At 41.6% G+C, this 20,249-nt stretch overlaps 1 protein-coding gene and 1 long non-coding RNA gene across 2 annotated transcripts; one reads left to right on the plus strand and one right to left on the minus strand.

Moving 5' to 3' along the window:
* Positions 1-245: 245 nt before the first annotated feature.
* recql5 (RecQ helicase-like 5) lies at positions 246-19,910 on the minus strand. The gene is made up of 19 exons (XM_030790378.1): positions 19,817-19,910; positions 19,335-19,456; positions 18,405-18,920; positions 16,260-16,356; positions 15,841-15,952; positions 15,391-15,553; positions 14,216-14,298; positions 7,086-7,307; positions 6,460-6,569; positions 5,520-5,543; positions 5,022-5,080; positions 4,000-4,066; positions 3,705-3,805; positions 3,295-3,480; positions 2,367-2,967; positions 2,181-2,218; positions 1,655-1,867; positions 1,187-1,259; positions 246-759 (listed from the first exon to the last, which is right to left on the minus strand). Exons 1-19 carry the CDS (start codon positions 19,908-19,910, stop codon positions 614-616), a joined length of 3,027 nt encoding a protein of 1,008 aa, XP_030646238.1. The 3' UTR covers positions 246-613.
* Positions 8,970-14,122, plus strand: LOC115826513 (uncharacterized). The gene is made up of 4 exons (XR_004025797.1): positions 8,970-9,586; positions 11,970-12,005; positions 12,222-12,362; positions 12,893-14,122. It is a non-coding gene; the product is annotated as an uncharacterized LOC115826513 (long non-coding RNA).
* Positions 19,911-20,249: the final 339 nt, after the last annotated feature.

The raw sequence follows: 20,249 nt of genomic DNA on the forward strand, positions 1-20,249 counted from the left end.
TGTTTGACCCATCTCTCTGATGAGACTGTGATACATATTGTACATCTATAGTATGTTCAAGGGGTTTGATAATGTGAACATCAAAGAAAAAAGTTGTCTGCATTTGCAATGACAAAATGGACATACATACATGAATGATTTCAATTTGTATTGAGAAACAACACGAAAAAAAAACTCCCTTGACAATGAAAAATGTACTTAAAACATATTTTTATACTTATCATCAGACATTCGCCTTTGGTTTTATTGCTCTGTGGTGTAACACAATGTTTACAGGCACAAAACTCGATTAAGAATCCTCATATCTTTAAAAGCAACTATGTCAGCAGTAAATATTAGTATGCGCTAAGCCTCAATAAACCACCAGCTTCATCGAGCTGTAGTTGTAAACCGTGGCCAGCCTGTGTCACTGATGAACTCAGTGACCAACTCAGATAAAACTAAGGTGCTTTGAGGACTCTCTTGCATACATGGCTATGGGCTACACAGGTTTCAGCATAGTAGAGAGACCCCTCTGGTACGTAGTCCCTGAGTGTAGTGTCCCTCAAGGAGATGAGGTAGGCTTAGAGCAGCTTTAGGAACAGTGGGAGGAGACAGGGAGTGTCCACTCCCTCTATCCATCTCTCTCTCCCTCAGTCCTGTCTGCCGCTTTAGGGTTTGTCCTGTCTGCTCCTTTCAGGTACATCCAGTCTGCTTCACTCTCGCAACGTTTCAGAGTTCGGAAGAACTTTTTGATCAGATTCTTGGCTTCCGCTTTAACTGTATAACAAGGAAAAAGATAACAAGAAAGATAACAAGGAAAAATGATGAGCATAACCTTATATCTTGAACAAAGGAGAAACTTCAACACACATATGGAAGTGAGGGTGATCTGAATAAGTGTGAAATTTAAGAGATTTTTTTGATTGAATCTTGCCGTCGTAGATACAAAAAGAAACAGAAGGACAAGTGGGTTGTTGTTGTTTTTTTTTAAGTCAACAATCTGTTTTATTGCCTTACATTATTAGAACGGGACTGTGTTATCTACTGTCTTTCTGTATTCTTCAATCATAAGAAAAAACACAAGTAGAATTATTTAAATAAAAAGTTGATCTAGAAATGCACAGTTTCCCCACACAAACACATACACACACATAGAAAAAACACACCCTGTGTTTGGGTCACTGTAAGGGAAAGATAATCTCACCTTGGTCTCTTCCGTGAGTGTTTGTATCGATCAGATGGTGGGAGAGAAACTTGGCGAATGATTTAAAAAGCTCCTGTTCATAAAAGGGGTCAGAGAATCATCATTAAGATAAAGTCATTCCCACATCTATCCTGAATGACTTTCAGCTGTTACAGACTAATTTTACTCTCTCAGTGGAGTCCAAATCTCCCATGGACTGATCATATACATGTTTTCAACACATTTTAAAATACAATGTCTTGTGGATGTCTAGACAATGTCTCCTTAAAATGTAAAGAAAGCTAAACAAACATGAGCTCTTTGAGGATGATTAGTCAGTTGTTGGTTTTTGTTTTGTTTTGTTTTTTTACATATCAAGGGCACATATCAAATCAACGAATTACTTTGCTTTCTTATCTGTGTTTGAACTTGGCTATGATTTAATTCTTGTAGCAGAAAACTAAATACTGCGTGGAAGGGACGTCTCACCTTGGTAGCAAACTTGCCCTGTTTGTAGAAGGGATCCAGACAACGCACCACAATATCAGCCGCCTCCTTCAACATCACAGCTTTCTCTGAACTGCTGATTACAGGCTGCAGCCTGCTCTCCTGAACCACCGGGTTAAAGGTCACTCTCCTCTTGTTCTCCATCAGTGGGCGACTACGTTTAGCAGGGGGGGCTGACTCGCTGTCCTGACACGGCTGAAATAATGAAAATAGAGATGTCGCACACCGAAACACTCAACTTTGTTTGTATTATGATAACACAGTAACAGCATGATGTGCTGCTGTCTCCATGTTGTGAATTAACACCGTTACCATTTATTACCACCCCCCTCCTAACGTTCAAATTCTTTATGCTTTTAGTTACATTATTATGCTTAATATTCTATGATGGGTTTCATGCCACAACATTTTCTAAAAATATTATGTGAGTAAAATGTATTACTGTTGTTATCGTTATTGGTATTGCTGTTCGTATCGACATATTTAATGGTGTGAAGCTATATTGTACTTTGTCTGAAGGTTCTTGCTTGGTTTCGGCCTTTGGCTCTGGCCCCCTGTAAAAGAATGGACAAGAGGAGAGGGAACAGACTGAGAACATTCCGTGCATTTCTGTCTAAGCGAAAAAGGAACAATGTGTTACAGAGACTCTGGCATTCCTACCCCTGTCCCTCTGTCTCTATAGAACACCCTGAGCCCTGTTTAACATCCTCCGGTCTGGAAACTTCTCCAGCTGGCGGGCCGGAGTCCACGGGACTAACATCCATGCCCTGATTTTCCACGGCACTGGAGTTTGCGAAACCGTTTCTGACGTCCATGGCACCGCTCCCCGTTGTGACGGGGTCATCGGAATTCGTGTCCGCGGGAGAGTGTTTGGAAGTTGCGTCTGCACAGGGAATTGTATCTGAAGGCTTTGTGAGTTCAGATACCTCCTCCCTCTGGATGTTGTCAGCCTGTTTTTTCTTAAAGTACTGAGAAATGCAGTGAGAGGCCTTGGCTGCTTCCGCCAGTTTCTGCTGCTTTTTGCTAAGTGCTTTTCCACCTTTCTTGTTTGGGCTGCTCGCTGAGGGAGCTGTAGATGCGCTGTCTTTGCTTTCAGCGGCGGGTGTGACGGCCGTTGCAGCTTGGCTCTTCTTTGTTTCTGCCTTTCTCTTTGTGCCTCTTTCTTCCTCTTCCTCACAGGGGGATTCTCCCGGCCGAGAGGGGCCTTCACTCTGAGAGGCTTTCAGAAGTTCGCTGGCCGTCTGGAACGGGTTGGAGGAACCGCGGAATCCCGCTCCAACTCTCTTCCTCTTCAGCTGCAGTGGGAAAAGTCAGAATCAGATTCGTAAACACCGACAGGGTCGTGAAAGTTTCCGACATTTCACAGGGATTAACTATCTGTAATTAACATCAGATAGGTTTCATCAACTTTCCATATACCTTTGAAACAAACAAAAAAGGTATAACTTACAAACATCTACAATTGGATAGAATATGTCTCAAGCATTAAAACAATGACTTGGTTTAAGCAGGTTGCATTAAACAAATAAACAATAACGGTTAATAATGACAATTCTCTGTCTTTAATATTTATATTTGACAGGGTATTTAGCCTTGAGTGAAGACTTGTTCTAATGTCTTACTGAGTAAATCTGAGAAGCTGGAGTGAAACCCTGCAGATCTTCATTCTGATATGACGATGAGGAGGGTGCAGCTTCATCCTTAGATTCAGACTCCCTCTCCTCTTTCTCAATAGAGTTGTGTGCACTTCCACCCCCGTCCACTGTCGGCGCCGGCACACAGCACCCCTCTTTCTTCAGCTCTGCTACCTTGGGAGAGGCAAAGGAAGAGCTGGATATATTGTAGCATAGGCCAGATTTATTAAAATCATAAACAGGGTAACATTAGATAAAAACACCCTGAGGCATCATTTACTCAGTTTTTACTTTCACATACGTTCAAAGATAATAAAGAAAGCGCTGGCCACATCCATACAATGAAGTAATGAAGTAACTGAAGTAATTAATCAGCTGAAAGGCTCTGAATCACTCACTCTCTTGAGAACAGCTGCCTTGTACAGGTTAGCTGACTTGCACGCTCTGAAAACTTCGTGTTCTGTGTCCACTGCTACAGAGAGTGTGTCTGAGCTGAGAGGAAAAAACAGGGACAAGGGGAGGACAGAAAAAAAAAGTGAAAACAAAAGAAAAAGAGACAGTAAAATACACATTTTTGCTACATCGTTTATTTCCTAAAAGGCACATCCACCTAGACATGTGTGCTAAATGAACAGTGCAGATAACCTCAGTTCTTTTGTGAGGTTTGAGCTGATGCTCTCAATGCAACTTAGTACCTGTCTGCTGCCCCCTTGTGGTTGGTCAAGCATTCCTGCAGGAGGGCTAGGCAGTGCTCACGTGCCTATCAAAAAAAATATATATTACTGTTCAAAACAAAGTCATACTGCAATAAATTTGCATCTTGATTTGAAATAGTTGTATACATTTACGTTATATCAGTAATCTCACTGCCCATTGTTAAACTGGATGTAGTGCTGTGGGCTGGTCACTAGGCGGCAGTGTTGTTTCATCTCTTGTTCTTGGAAAAAATGAAACCAACAATGGATTGCGAAATACCTGTCACTAATCCAAGTTACACTTTTGGGTCGATCACAGAACAAGCATTAAAATATTCTCTTCTCTGACCATTTTTAGTCTGATGCTCTTGTGTTAAATCTAGGATTTAAATTTTAAAAAACGCATGTGTAAGCACAGCACTTAACTGTGTAAAACATTCAGTTTGTGAGGCACTCTGGGCATAACATGAATGTTCCCAATAATTTCACTGCCCAATGGAAAAGTATTGAGACATTTAGAGGTTTGAGGATGTTTAGCTGAGATGTTTAGTATACTTTATTTTTTAAATGAAGGTTGTGTGTGTTTGAGATGTTTAGTATGCTATATTTTTTAAATGGAGGTTGTGTGTGTTTGAGATGTTTAGTATGCTATATTTTTTAAATGAAGGTTGTGTGTGTTTGAGATGTTTAGTATGCTATATTTTTTAAATGAAGGTTGTGTGTGTTTGAGATGTTTAGTATGCTATATTTTTTAGATGAAGGTTGTGTGTGTTTGAGATGTTTAGTATGCTATATTTTTTAAATGGAGGTTGTGTGTGTTTGAGATGTTTAGTATGCTATATTTTTTAAATGAAGCATGTGTGTGTTTGAGATGTTTAGTATGCTATATTTTTTAAATGAAGGATGTGTGTGTTTGAGATGTTTAGTATTCTACATTTTTTAAACGAAGCATGTGTGTGTTTGAGATGTTTAGTATGCTATATTTTTTAAAAAGAGATGGAATTGTGTGATTGGGATCACCTTCACAGTAAGTCTGGGGATTCTTTGACTGTCAGCTTCTTTGAGTGGACAGTCAGGACCTAAATACACACACACACACACACACAGTGTAAGACATCCACAGATAAGTCCAACAAAATCTGTGAATGCAGACAGTATAGAGTAGTAGTAATCTTCCAGTTCTTTGGGACATACAACGGTATCTGAGTTAACCACTCAGTTCCTGCCGAGAAAAAGAGCAATCAACCCTGGGATGTCAGGCAGGTATGTCAAACATGTCTTATGGTAAAGAGTTAAACACGATGAGTGCTGCAGACAACAGCGTGAACACAGCCGCAATGGGAGTTAGTGGTAAACAAATACGTCATGTCACTGACTGCCACTATTGTTTTCCTAAGTCAACAACAAATGCATATTTTAATCTTCTCTAGAAAGTTTTTGGGACAAACGGGCATGAATTTGACCTGTCAGACAGGATTCCGTTTATTTCATAGGGGTGGAGGTTTAAGGTTTACTGACCTGGTGGGACAAAAGTCTCTTTGGCTGATGATTCTGACCCCTAAAGTCATGACAGGAGGACATGAAAAAAGAAAGAAAGAGATCAGAGGGTTACACAATATTCTTTTTAATTCGTAAAGTGATCGCAACGTGATGCCTCTGGTCAAATCCTTTCTCTCTCTCTCTCTCTCTTTGTGTTCATTAGACCTGTTCTTATGGTATCACTCAATACCGTAAACACAAGCCTGTGTGAGTCATCTGTAGTCAAACCAGACCTGACAATGCAGAGATGCAGTACTTTTCCATAGAGCCCAGCCCCTAACTGCTCACATCTCTCACTCTATTACAATCAGTCCTTACTCCCGGTAAAGTATTTAAATGTCCAGTCAGACTAACAACGTGTTGTTTTTATGGTACGACTAGATATGACGGAAAAAGGAGAATGATAGAACAATACACAGAATGCTCTATCTGTTCATTCTAACTTGCGTTAAAGTGCGACAACACGAAGATGTGTTGAGTTAAAAAAAACAGGGAGGCGTTCTCGATGGTTTTTTTTCTCTTTGTGTAAAAGATCTAGAGTTAGCTCTCACTGACTGGGGCCCCTCTCAAACAAGCTCACTCACATACAGCTGCGGAGCAGATGTGGAGGAGGAGGAGGAGGAGGAGGAGGTGGAGCCGGGAGAGCAGGGGAATGTGTGTGCGCGGTGAAAGGAGGCGCAGGGCCTCCGACGGCATTTGCAGTGACGGTGGTGAGTAGGCATGGGAGGTGAGAGGACCGTGAGCAGTCTGTGAGACTGTGATTAAGCTTGTGAGGGTGGATCAGAGTATGACAGAGCGTGGAAGAGAGACGGTCCAAGGAAAATGTTCTGAAACTTCTTCTTTATTTCATCATCAAAAAGTGAGCAGCATTTGTTTGTGTGTGTAACTTGTGTGTGCGTGTGACAGAGGAAAATAAGACTGAAACATCTCACCTTGCGTAAACCCATTTGCTTTTTGAACAAGTCCCCAAACTCCTTCTTTCTCTTCTCAGAGTCATCCTCCGTCCAGCCCTCTCTCTCCTCATCAAACCTTACCGTAAAACACACACACACACACACACACACACACACACACACACACACATAAACACATAAACACACTCAAGAGCAGCACACAGTCTTTGACCAACACTGCAGAAAAAAGGGCTGTGATTTGACATGAATGTACCTAAGCATCTAAACAGGGTCATTTTCTAAAAATAAACAGGGTCATTTACAGAGTTTGAAAATGAGCCTGTTTATTTTGTCAAAAGGTGCATAGTCCAACTACAAATGAAGGACAAACAACATGAGGACTGTCCTCCTACACCATTTAATGTGATACCCATTACGAGCGCAGTCATAAGTCAGCTAGGCTGAGCAGTCAAACTCTCACTTTGTGCGTCTGTGACTGAACCAGGGGAGCCTCAACAAAACATGTAGGTGCTCTAAAAAAAAAAGGCCCAGTGGAATGTCTTATGTAGCAGACAGCCCAAAAGCACAGATCAGTGCAGCTGCTAAGGGTGCAGTCTGATCGGTTTAAACTTGTTTCCTCTCCGGTGCTCACCTCTCAAACCCATAGCCTTTCCTGCCCCCCGCGTACAGTTCTGGGTCAAACCCAAACGGCCCTGAAGGCTTTTTGCTCTGGGCGGGTCCGGTTCTGGTGCTGAGGGCGGCCGCGCGCTCCAGCTGAGCCCGGACAGCTTTGGGGTTGCGGCAGTAGTCACATGCCCCGGCACAGTTTGGCGCCTTATCCCCGAAAAACTTTGAGATTGTAGCATGTCGGCATCTGGGGGGGGGGGGGGGGGGGGGGGGGGGGGGGCGGGAGGGAACTGGTTAGTAGAGCAGAAAAAGTCATAGAAATAATCTCTTTTCTTTTTTTTTTTTAAAAAAAAAAAAGGGGATTGTTTTCCAAACATATTTTTTTAGCTTGTTTCAGTTTCATTGTGCTGTAATATTTATTAAATCTGAGATAAGATAAACTGCTGAAAGTGATGCGATGTTTTATTACAGAGAGCTCAAAACCTGTTGCAGATCCTTCACCAAAAATTTAACAGACCCCTTCCTCAGTATCCATTTTGACCAGCTAAAACCTAAACTTAACCTTAAAACTTCAACTGCATTAAGATACCCATACGGTGTGCCTCTGTGCTTTAGAGTATACCATGATTACCATGACATGGGGGTCTATATGGGTTTCTCAGGAAGCTTAAACATTATATATATATGTTCTGTCTTACACAAGAGCCTAATAACAGTGGACTATGAATGTGTTTAAAAAAAAACAGAGTAACCCAAAACACCCTCCCATGTTATACAATCTCAATACCCAGACACAGAGGCAGAAAAAGTGCTCCTTCAAACTGTGGTACAGTGACCTCCAAACACAGAGCACTAGTTGGTGTCAGGTTACAGGAGACCATCCAAAATAGCTACCTTAGCAAGCACTCCAGGGAAGCACAACTAAGACCCATAAGGAAAACATGCTAACAGTCTACCCCTACACACAGACAGACTCACACAGTTTCACACCAAAAACTTTCTACAGAACTTCTTCCAGACTACCGCACGACAGCAAAGCAACCGCATAACTGAATGAAATTAAATTTAACACTTAAAATGTTTGCTACAGAATTAGCTATTTTTGTCATACATTTCAGCTAAGCGGAGGTAACAGTGTGACTCTTACATAAAAGACCACATGCTGGTTTATTTATGTATCCGAGCATTTGGTTTGGCTGGGTTATCAAGGCATTAACGTAAATCATTAGTGGCCGTGTGACTAAAGGGCTTGTTTGCTTTGCCGTTCTGTGAATCTCAAAAGCGGACTCCTCTTAGCTGGCAGTGGGACAGATTTGATGAGTACTGGTAGCAGTGGGTGTAGAGCAGTTCCTGTCCAGCTGATGAGAGAGAGAAATCAGATGACTGAAATGGAGAGCAGAGTTTCATTCACTCCTACAGAGTATTTTTAAAGTGCAGACAGCTCCTACACTCCCAGCCTGTCTCAGTAACACATGGAAAACAGGCAAAGCCTGTCTCAGTAAACTTTTTTTTAGAGACAGGAGATTGGGGGAGAAAACTTTGTGTCTATATTAAACAGTATTGTGAACAGTATTTCAAGTCTTGTTTCTGAAACATAAGTGTCCTACTTCCTTGCGTCGACTTCTCTGTATCTAATCTAATCCTACATTATACAACATACATACCAACACCGATACCATGTTAGCTTGGTATAATAAAAATCCGACAGAACACTCATTCACAGGCACACACCCACAAACACTGACAAGCAACTTTTATGGGAAGAAAAAAAAAAACTGTTTCCACGGTGATCTGTGGGGAGGGAAAAGAGGCTGTTCCCACTGAGACAAAGAGGGCGGGAGTAAGTGGTAAACAGAGAGAGAGAGAGAGAGTGAGAGAGAGAGAGAGAGTGAGAGAGAGAGAGAGAGTGGATTGTGCCAAGGGGACTCAGAACTGAGACCACAAGACTTGTTTCTGAAGTGGAGTGAAGAAGGAAAGAGAGACGTGAGGTGACAGCTGACTGAGGAAACAAAACGAACTCACTGTAGCTTTGCTGTTTGCTTGGAGTCAAATACATCTGAATAGACAAACCCAGCCCACCCCACACACCCCCCCCAACCCTTCTGAGGCAATAACAACTGCCAAATAACAATTAAGGATCTGACCACAAACCGAGAGGAGCACTAACACAGAAACAGAGGACTTCCCAAAAGAGCAGAAAGAGAGAGAGAGAGACAGAGAGAGAGAGGGAGAGAAAAGAGAGACTGGACAAGTTTGGAATGACTGGACTAAACAAAAAGAAAAGAAACCGCTCGGGAGAAAGAACCAAGGCGTGAGATTTGGGTGTACGTGTTTCTTTTGTGTTTTCTCTCTTTGAACTCAGTACAACATCATGTCTTGTTGATAAGACTGCACTTTATTTTAAGAGTACTGTTTTTTTCTTCAATGCCACACACTTGAGTGAGTCAGAGAAGATACTTTAAAAAAAAAAAAAAAAAAAACCTCTCTCTTCTCTCACACAAACCCAGAGGACAACCACTCCCTCAGGTAAGAAAAACAAGAACTGATTTGTATTAGCACTAACAGGTTAAGTAAGTTTTAGCCACTAAAATGGAGTTAGACATGTCTGCTAAAACTGTTAGGAACTTTATTTTCATGAGTGAACAGCGATGTAGTTTCTAACTGTACTGCGTATGCATTTTTGTTTGTCTGTTTGTGGAAGTTGCAAAACTTGAGTCCAAATGCTACTCAGCAGGGACGCACGCTGACAGTGTCTCTCAGATGAGGAATGTGTAGAGGGTTGTGTGACTGGTTTGTGAAAGCACTTAGCAGGGGGCCTGTCTGTCTTCAACTGTAGCTCTTTGAGATTGCATGACAAAAACCAAGCACCAAATCTTTTAACCTTTACCAAGAAAGAAAGAAAAAAGGAGGCATTCAAGCTGTTTTAAGGAATCTGGCTTTTTGTGGTCCTGGTCATTTTACATTTGGTTTTACGAACTGTGTGGCCATTGAGATGACTTGGAGACAGAGATTGTGGTCACTTGAATAGGAGTACTAAGCTGGAAAACAAAGCCTGAATTTCAATGGCTCCAAGTATCTTTTTACCAGCTACACCTGTTGTCAATCCTTTGGTTCTGGGCCACTTGCTCTCTGTCTTTTCACAAGTGTTTCCCTGTTACCTATGCAAACATGGCTGAGCTGTAATGACATTACCATAAGTTGGTCATTACTGGAGAAATGTGCACGTGTTCGTGTGTGATTTTTTTTATGACCGCACATCTCAGTGCTATTAGTGTTTATCTCCTGCGTGACCCAGTAACGTTATCTATTTACAAAAAAACACAAACAGTCAAGGCCCTCCCTTAAGCTGCAGGAAAGTGCAATTAGTGGCTCATTTCAAATTGCACTGTGAACGTAAAAGAAGCCAAGCTATGGTGAGAGGCGATAGCAGCACATCTGCTCAAGGCACACATTACGTATAGTAAGTACTCACACATCATTTATAGTAAGTACTCACACATTACGTATAGTAAGTACTCACACATTACGTATAGTAAGTACTCACACATTACGTATAGTAAGTACTCACACATCATTTATAGTAAGTAGTCACACATTACGTATAGTAAGTACTCACACATCATTTATAGTAAGTAGTCACACATTACGTATAGTAAGTACTCACACATCATTTATAGTAAGTAGTCACACATTACGTATAGTAAGTACTCACACATCATTTATAGTAAGTAGTCACACATTACGTATAGTAAGTACTCACACATCATTTATAGTAAGTACTCACACATCATTTATAGTAAGTACTCACACATCATTTATAGTAAGAACTCACACATTACGTATAGTAAGTACTCACACATGACGTATAGTAAGTAGTCACACATTACGTATAGTAAGAACTCACACATTACGTATAGTAAGTACTCACACATCATTTATAGTAAGTACTCACACATTACGTATAGTAAGTACTCACACATCATTTATAGTAAGTACTCACACATCATTTATAGTAAGTACTCACACATTACGTATAGTAAGTACTCACACATTACGTATAGTGAGTACTCACACATTACGTATAGTAAGTACTCACACATTACTTATAGTAAGAACTCACACATTACTTATAGTAAGTAGTCACACATTACGTATAGTAAGTACTCACACATTACGTATAGTAAGAACTCACACATTACGTATAGTAAGAACTCACACATTACGTATAGTAAGTACTCACACATTACGTATAGTAAGTACTCACACATGACGTATAGTAAGTACTCACACATGACGTATAGTAAGTACTCACACATGACGTATAGTAAGAACTCACACATTACGTATAGTAAGTAGTCACACATTACGTATAGTAAGTACTCACACATGACTTATAGTAAGTAGTCACACATTACGTATAGTAAGTGCTCACACATTACGTATAGTAAGATCTCACACATTACGTATCGTAAGTTGGCACACATTACGTATAGTAAGTTGTTAAACTGGGGGTAGTACAGCGTTGAAAATGAATAGGCAGTAAGTATGGAGAGGGAAAACTGAAGGGTTGCATTACTCTCACCAACAGTCCCCTTTTAGCATACTTTAGCAACCCCACCCTGAAAGCCTCCTGTTTAGAGAACACACCCATTCCCTACCTTTTCCCATCTGAGACATTCCAGTCATTGCTTTGTTTTCAGTGGTGATCCTGCAGTTTTTAAAAACAGTAATGTAACCTAATTATTCAGTATGACTGACAACGTGTGTGTGTGTGTGTGTGTGTATTTAACCAAAAAAACCCATACACTTTTAAAGGAGCTTTTCTGCTCTTTGCTCTCTATCACATGATCAAATCCTGTTCACGTGAAACTAAAAAAATAAAAATGCTGTTTTGTCTTCTGTCTTTCAGTGTGCCTGGGCTGGGCAGATCCCACCAACACAGCAGGTACCTCAGAGACGTCTCTCTGATTATTGAGTTTTTACACCGTGGTCAAGACGAATGAAATTTTTATTCGTGACGAGCAAATAAAAGCTATTATTTTGCCTGTCTTTCCACTCAAAAGATCAATAACATATTACTCCATCCCTACATCTACTCATCCATCCATTAAACTCTCTCTACCACCTATTATCCATCTCTCCCTCCTTCCACGGCCGACAGACATGTCTGATTCAACGAGTCTCACTGAAGCCAAGGAGCAGACCTTGGACATACTGGAAAAGATCTGGGTGAAGCTACAGGGTCTACCACACGCCAACCCCATTGAGCTCGGAGCCTTCCTCATCCTCGTCATCTTCGTCTGTAAGTACAGGCTCCAAAGCCACACAGAAACAGTTTATTGTTCCTCCAGTGTGTCCAACTGCGCCTCCCTGGTTAAATCCAGGAGACACGACAGGGAGCATGTTTAGTTTGTAGGTTGTAAAGGAACATGCGCATCGGCTGAAGTAATTTTGGAGCTAGTGCCAATAACGGCAGCGCAGTTGCTCCTTAGAGGCGAAGTTCAGAAACATAAAATGTGTGCTTTTAATCACAGCACTGCTGATAGACTAATGACAAGGCTACACCACTCGCCTGACCACAGAGGCACATTAAAGTTAGAATTAAAGACTGTTTAAAGGAGCAACGACTGAGAGGGTTTCGTTTACGGTAAAGTTTCCAGAGGCACCAGCATAAACCTGCAGTCTACGTGTCTGTGTGAGTGTGTGTCCAAGAGAGGGAAACCGGGGTATTCAATAAGTCAGAAATGCCACGGCAGGCTATCATTTGCAGAGAAACAAAACTACTCCACATGTGACTGAAAGAGTGTGTGTGTGCACATGTGTGTTTTTCAGTGACATTCCTAGGACTGGCAGTGCTGGCCTGTGTTCAGTGTTGCTGCAGTTGTGGAAAACGGCAGAGACACAAGGACTCCGTCATCTGAAAAGAGTCAATAAACAAGTACCTGGGGTCACACCCCTCACCCCCTGTTACAGAACTGCGTCAGGTACACCATGGAAAGAAAAGAAAAAGGGAAAGAGCGAGACCCAGACTGTAAACAAACAATGGGAGAATGCCACTCTACATGCCATAAAAGCCCAAACCAACAGGACTGCCAACATTCTGCTGGTGACTTTACATCTCTGTGTGTCCACTGACACCTTCAGCTGTGACAATGACCAAATATTACTGGAATAAAAAACACGAAGACAAAAGGGTGCTAACCGTTATAACATGAGCATTCACTTATGCGTGTTACTCATAGACCGTGCTGTTTATTAAACTGCGATTGTTTTCTTACTGAGACCAACTTATGCCTCTAAAAAGTTTGCCTGTGGTTAAAATATGACTCTTAATCAGTGTCCTTGAGCTTTCTAGATAACAAAAGCTTTCAAAATTCCAAATGGACTATGTGTGGTTCGTAGGGTGACTAAGTATACTCGATGCTCAGAACTGCCCTCTTGTGGCAGTTTATAGTAGTAAAGCTACTCTGTGACTCTTTGAAGAGTAAGATAAGGCCTACTCTTGATGCTAATCGTTAAAAAACAGTTACATACCATGAAGGATTTTATTTCAGTATAAACATTAAATACAGACTGCTGAAGCCTAAATGACCGTACAGGTTGAGTATCCCTTATCCAAAATGTCTGGGACCACAAGTGTTTTGGACTTTGGATTTTTTCAGATTTTGGGAATACAGTACTTGAATATACATAATGAGATATCTTGATGCCAACAGAGCATCAGAGCCCCACATGGGCAAGTGGAGTCATGTCGGCGCTCAAAAAGTTTCGGATTTTGGGACATTTCGGATTTTCGGATTAGGGATGCTCAGCCTGTACCATGTTGAATAATATGTGAAAGGATTTCAAAATACTTTCATTATATTGTTTTATGGCTTTAAATTGTGTCTGTATGGTGTATCTAGTGACTAGATTTCATATATTTTGGGAGTGAAACGTTATGGGGGTTTTTTCCACAGTGTACCTGTATTTGATGAAGCATGCTTTAAAATGGTTTGAAAACTATTGGGGCCAATGTGACAGTATGAGTTGGCCTAACAGAGTGAGTGTTCATTTAACAATAAAACTTACAGGGCTCCAAATCTTTTTTTAGTACATGAGCATGTGCGTGTGTGTGTGTGTGTGTGTGTGTATGTGTGTGTAATAATATCTCACCCCTCTTGTTCACAAAATGCCACCATGGCTTCAAAGTCTAAGATAGGAGCTTTGTCCTGCTCCTTCTCTGAACCACGTTTCTCCTAAAAGAAAAGCATACACAAACAAGTAAACACAACGCTGAACATAATTCCACCACACACTCATCACTACAAATATGAATACAGCTTTTTTGTTGTTGTTGTTGTTGTTGTTGTTGTTGTAATTAGCTTTACCAGAGTCGTGAGTTCACGACTCTGAGTTCTTCAGTAGTCAATCAAGACGTGTGAAAACTGTCCTCCCTTCAAAAGCGATCATATTTATCACAAGCCAACACTTAAGCACACATTAGCTAAAACAAGCCTGCTAGTCATTAGCTGATCCAGGACCAGTGCTGTCTGTAGTTAATGCAGTTACAAAGAATCTAGACTCAGTGTAAATCGGAAGTGAAGTGAAGTGAAGTGTCGTGTTACATAAGAGTTACACGTGTAAGGAATGAATGAGAGTTTCTCACTGTGTTATTCCTAAATCAAAGACCACAAGAGGGTACTGTTCACCAGCACAAAAAATATGTATATATCTCGTCACATATATTGTGTATTTGTGCATGAATCTATTTCAGAATCTGACACAAAGAAAGTGGATCATCCAATAGTCTTGAGAGAGCTATAAAAAGGAATTATTCAAGACCCCTGTGACAACTGACAACAGCTCACACCTAATGCTGCTGGAAATTCACAGTCCTTGTTCTGGAAATACTTAAGTTGTGCTTGCACTTTCTCATGCACTTTTGTTGCCAGAATTAATAATAAAAAAAAAAATTAAGACAGTCCTTCTATCTTTCTCATAACTTCTCATAAATATTAGGTCATTATCAGTTTCTGGACTGTGAGGGGGAATTTAGCGTGTGCACGTGTCCATGCGTGTTTATATGTCTACTGTTGCATCTGTACATATGTATGTGTGTGTGTGTGTGTGTGTGTGTGAGAGAGAGTGGAAAGAAAGCAGGAGAGGTCTAGTCCAGGAGCAATACGTTAATTCTCATATTGCAGAACTTTTCTTTTATATATATATATATATATATATATATATATAGCCTCTATAAACCAATACTTCCTATAAGGTCTAAAGCCCTCCGTCAGTACCAACTGTAAATTCTCAAAACACCGTAAGTCTGAAGTGTAAAGTCTGTTCACCCGTTTGCGTGCGACCTCTTTGTGGATGAGGAAGCTGAGCTGGTCTCGGTCCCGCGGGGAGTAGTAGATTCGGCAGGAGGAGGGAAGGCCATCCCGCCCCGCACGCCCCGACTCCTGATAGTAACTGCCCAAGGACTTTGCCAGGTTCCAGTGAGCTACAAACCTGCCACACACACACACACACACACACACACACACACACATACACACACATATTTTAGCCACATTTACAGATCAGTCCCTCTTTACATCACAATTGGGATGCTGTTAATGACTGTCTGTAGTTAGCCAGTTGAGCAGATATAGAAATTCACAGCACTAAAGAAAGCATGAGGAAAAGCTATGGATCATGGCAGTGCCATCAGGGAGCTGCTCTCTGTCCCGTACCATCCGAATCCATAAACGAATCAAAGCAGCGTTTTACTGCTGACTGTGAAGTTTCACACTCACCTGACACTGGCCTTGTCTACACCCATGCCAAAGCTAATGGTAGCCACTATGACTGGCACTTTCCCCTCCATCCACTCATTCTGCGCCTCTGTTCGGTCTGCTGTCTTCAGTCCTGCACACGCAAGATTTCAGCCTAAGACAAAATCCAACCTCTAGTCTGACTTTATTCATTTTATTACTCGTTTCATTAGGAATTCCTCCTTTTACAACTGCGTAGCCTATTTATTCTGGGACAGAATAGAGTGTTTGAAAGACACAAACAACAATGACAAAGACAATAATTACATTCATCATAAATATTCATATCAGATCAAAACGGGTTCTGACGTGTCTACCACCCAGACACCAGATAGGAATAGCAGAACTAAAATTATCCACTGTGATGATAATGTGTGTGTGTATGTAGGTGGATGTGTCACCTGCGTGGTACGGCTTGGCCAGAATGCCCAGTTTAGTCAGCCTGTGAGCTACGTCCTCACAGCTCTCTCTGGTACGACAGTACACAATCCCACAGCCCTGCCATACATGCATATACAGAAACACCAGATTATCATTAAAACAACACTCTCAATCCCACAGCCCTGCCATACATGCATATACAAAAACAGTAGATTATCATTCAGACAACACTCTCAATCCAACAGCCCTGCCATACATGCATATACAAAAACACCAGATTATCATTTAGACAACACTCTCAATCCAACAGCCCTGCCATACACGCATATACAAAAACATCAGATTATCATCCAGACAACACTCCCAATCCCACAGCCCTGCCACAAACACACAATTACAAAAACACCAGATTATCATCCAGACAACACTCCCAATCCCACAGCCCTGCCACAAACACACACTTACAAAAACACCAGATTATCACCCAGACAACACTCCCAATCCCACAGCCCTGTCACAAACACACACTTACAAAAACACCAGATTATCACCCAGACAACACTCTCAATCCCACAGCCCTGCCATACATGCATATACAAAAACAGCAGATTATCATCCAGACAACACTCCCAATCCCACAGCCCTGTCACAAACACAAATTTACAAAAACACCAGATTATCACCCAGACAACACTCCCAATCCCACAGCCCTGCCACAAACATACATACAAAAACATCAGATTATCATCCAGACAACACCCTCAATCCCACAGCCCTGCCACACACACGCATACAAAAACACCAGATTATCATCCAGACAACTCTCTAAATCCAACAGCCCTGCCACAAACATACATATAAAAACACCAGATTATCATACAGAAAACACTCTAAATCCAACAGCCCTGCCACAAACACACAATTACAAAAACACCAGATTATCATCCAGACAACACTCCCAATCCCACAGCCCTGCCACAAACACACACTTACAAAAACACCAGATTATCACCCAGACAACACTCCCAATCCCACAGCCCTGTCACAAACACACACTTACAAAAACACCAGATTATCACCCAGACAACACTCCCAATCCCACAGCCCTGCCACAAACACACACTTACAAAAACACCAGATTATCACCCAGACAACACTCCCAATCCCACAGCCCTGCCACAAACATACATACAAAAACACCAGATTATCACCCAGACAACACTCCCAATCCCACAGCCCTGTCACAAACACACACTTACAAAAACACCAGATTATCATCCAGACAACACTCTCAATCCCACAGCCCTGCCATACATGCATATACAAAAACAGCAGATTATCATCCAGACAACACTCCCAATCCCACAGCCCTGCCACAAACACACACTTACAAAAACACCAGATTATCACCCAGACAACACTCCCAATCCCACAGCCCTGTCACAAACATACATACAAAAACACCAGATTATCACCCAGACAACACTCCCAATCCCACAGCCCTGCCACAAACATACATACAAAAACACCAGATTATCACCCAGACAACACTCCCAAACCCACAGCCCTGCCACAAACATACATACAAAAACACCAGATTATCACCCAGACAACACTCCCAATCCCACAGCCCTGTCACAAACACATACTTACAAAAACACCAGATTATCACCCAGACAACACTCCCAATCCCACAGCCCTGCCACAAACATACATACAAAAACATCAGATTATCATCCAGACAACACCCTCAATCCCACAGCCCTGCCACAGACACGCATACAAAAACACCAGATTATCATCCAGACAACTCTCTAAATCCAACAGCCCTGCCACAAACATACATATAAAAACACCAGATTATCATCCAGAAAACACTCTAAATCCAACAGCCCTGCCACAAACACCCATACAAAAACATCAGATTATCATCTAACATCTAACGTCTATCATCCAGACAACACTCTCAATCCCACAACTCAGTCACATATAAAGAGCTCAGAAATCAATGTGCTTCCAGATGACATATTGGCTTGATCAATGATAACCAAAATGTAAAACTCTTCACAGGAGTAAATCATGTACAGAAAACCAGAAGAAACACATGGAAAATCTGCACAAAGCTCTGGCACAGAACTCAAATGAGAAGAGAAGACTGTGACCACCTTATCTGTTGACTCCTCTCCGAACGCTCCTTTAATGAAGGCATGTAGGTGAATGTAGGGGTCAGGCAACAGGTCTCGAAATATCACGTCATATTTTAGGTTACTACGGAACACGGGCGTGCTGAAACAGAGCGGCGAACGCAGTCTGAGTGACCGAGCGATGTCTTCCTGTACGCGTTTGGGCGCAGTGGCAGTCAATGCCACGCAAGGCACCCCGGGCAAACGCGCACGCAGCTCGCCCAGTTTAAGGTAGTCGGGTCTGAAGTCGTGGCCCCACTGGGAGACGCAGTGGGCTTCGTCCACGGCCAGGCAGGTTAGCAGTTCCCTGGCGCAGAGAGAATTCAGACACGGCTGGAAGGAAGGAGACGCGACCATCTCTGGTGTGATGTAAAGCAGTTTGAGACGAGGACTTTCGCTCTCCAGATCAGTCAGGATCAGCCTGCGTTCTCCTGCCGGGAGCTTTGAGTTTATAGAACATGCTGGAATGTTCAGAGCCCTCAGGTGCTCCACTTGGTCCTGAAAGAGAAGATGATAACAACATTATATATTGACAAATATTAAAGAATTATCTGAAAGTCAAATGGAACTGTTCATCAGTTATCTAAGCTCAGATACTGAGGGACAAACTGAGTTGTTGTGGTAATGAGTAGCACAAACACATATAAATTGAAATGCTTTGTTATAAAGCTTGAAAGGCAGACAAAGGAGGAGACAACAACAAAAAAAGGTTTGAGGTTGATATTATAGGCACCAACTGTAAATGTTTTATTTTAACCAATTCAAATATATATTGAGAGTGGAATATCACACCCTGTTTAGTCAAGCGACACAATGGTGCAGGTCATTCATCAAAGATGCTGTCAAAAGTAAATAGTACAGTATCCTGAGTAGGTCTAATGAACAAGTGGATGTTTAAAATGAGACATTCACCTGAATGAGAGCTATAAGAGGGGATATGACAAGGGTAATACCCCTAGCCAATACTGCAGGGAGTTGGTAGCACAGAGATTTCCCTGCACCAGTTGGCATACACACAAAGACATCTCTGTCACCTGCACATAAAGAAAAACCGAAATGTGTACATCGTATCGCAAATTCAGATCAGTTCATTGCTTTCTGCGCATTGCATTGCACATCTTAAAACACACTAACTTATATTGCAGTCAGCAATTCCCTAAAATTCCAATAAGTAAACTGTACAGGAAAAAGTAGTATGGAAGCGACATATACAGTTACTGTTTAGTCTCAAGAGATGTCAAGGCCCAAAAATGCAAAACTGACTGGTAATATAAGTTAGCAAGCTAACACGAGAGGTGATTTTGACGTGGTATGGGTTGGCTGGCAAGCTTAGCAAGAGCTGAGATTACTCTGATCTCTCTAAACACATTTGTTTTCAGAGACACGTTTCTCACCTTCAACAACTGCTTTGACGACGTCTTCCTGCTGTTTAGATCGGAACTTTTCGAACCCAAAATGGGTTTTTAAAGCCCGCTGAATCGCAGTCATAACTATTCTAAGACACTGCTCCTTAACTCGGACAATTCCATTTATACAGAGGTGCGCTAGGCGTCGCACTGAAATGACATCACAGTTTTAAAAAAAGAAACGTACGTCTCTCGGTCACTTTATTTTAATATATAGATTTAATTTCATTTATTGACAGCGTTCATTCAAGACAAGAACTGGAACGGAAACCAAAACACTGTAAGCGGTTACAAGACGGAAACACCTGCAGTTATATGTATTTCCTTTTGGATTCGAGACAGTAAGTCACGCCTTCATTCTTATCCAATTAGAGACGACCTAGCACTAGTCTGGCGAGTTTAAGATCTCGTGTTTTTGACA

Source organism: Chanos chanos, chromosome 13 (assembly GCF_902362185.1).
Source record: "Chanos chanos chromosome 13, fChaCha1.1, whole genome shotgun sequence".
Lineage (NCBI taxonomy): Eukaryota > Metazoa > Chordata > Actinopteri > Gonorynchiformes > Chanidae > Chanos > Chanos chanos.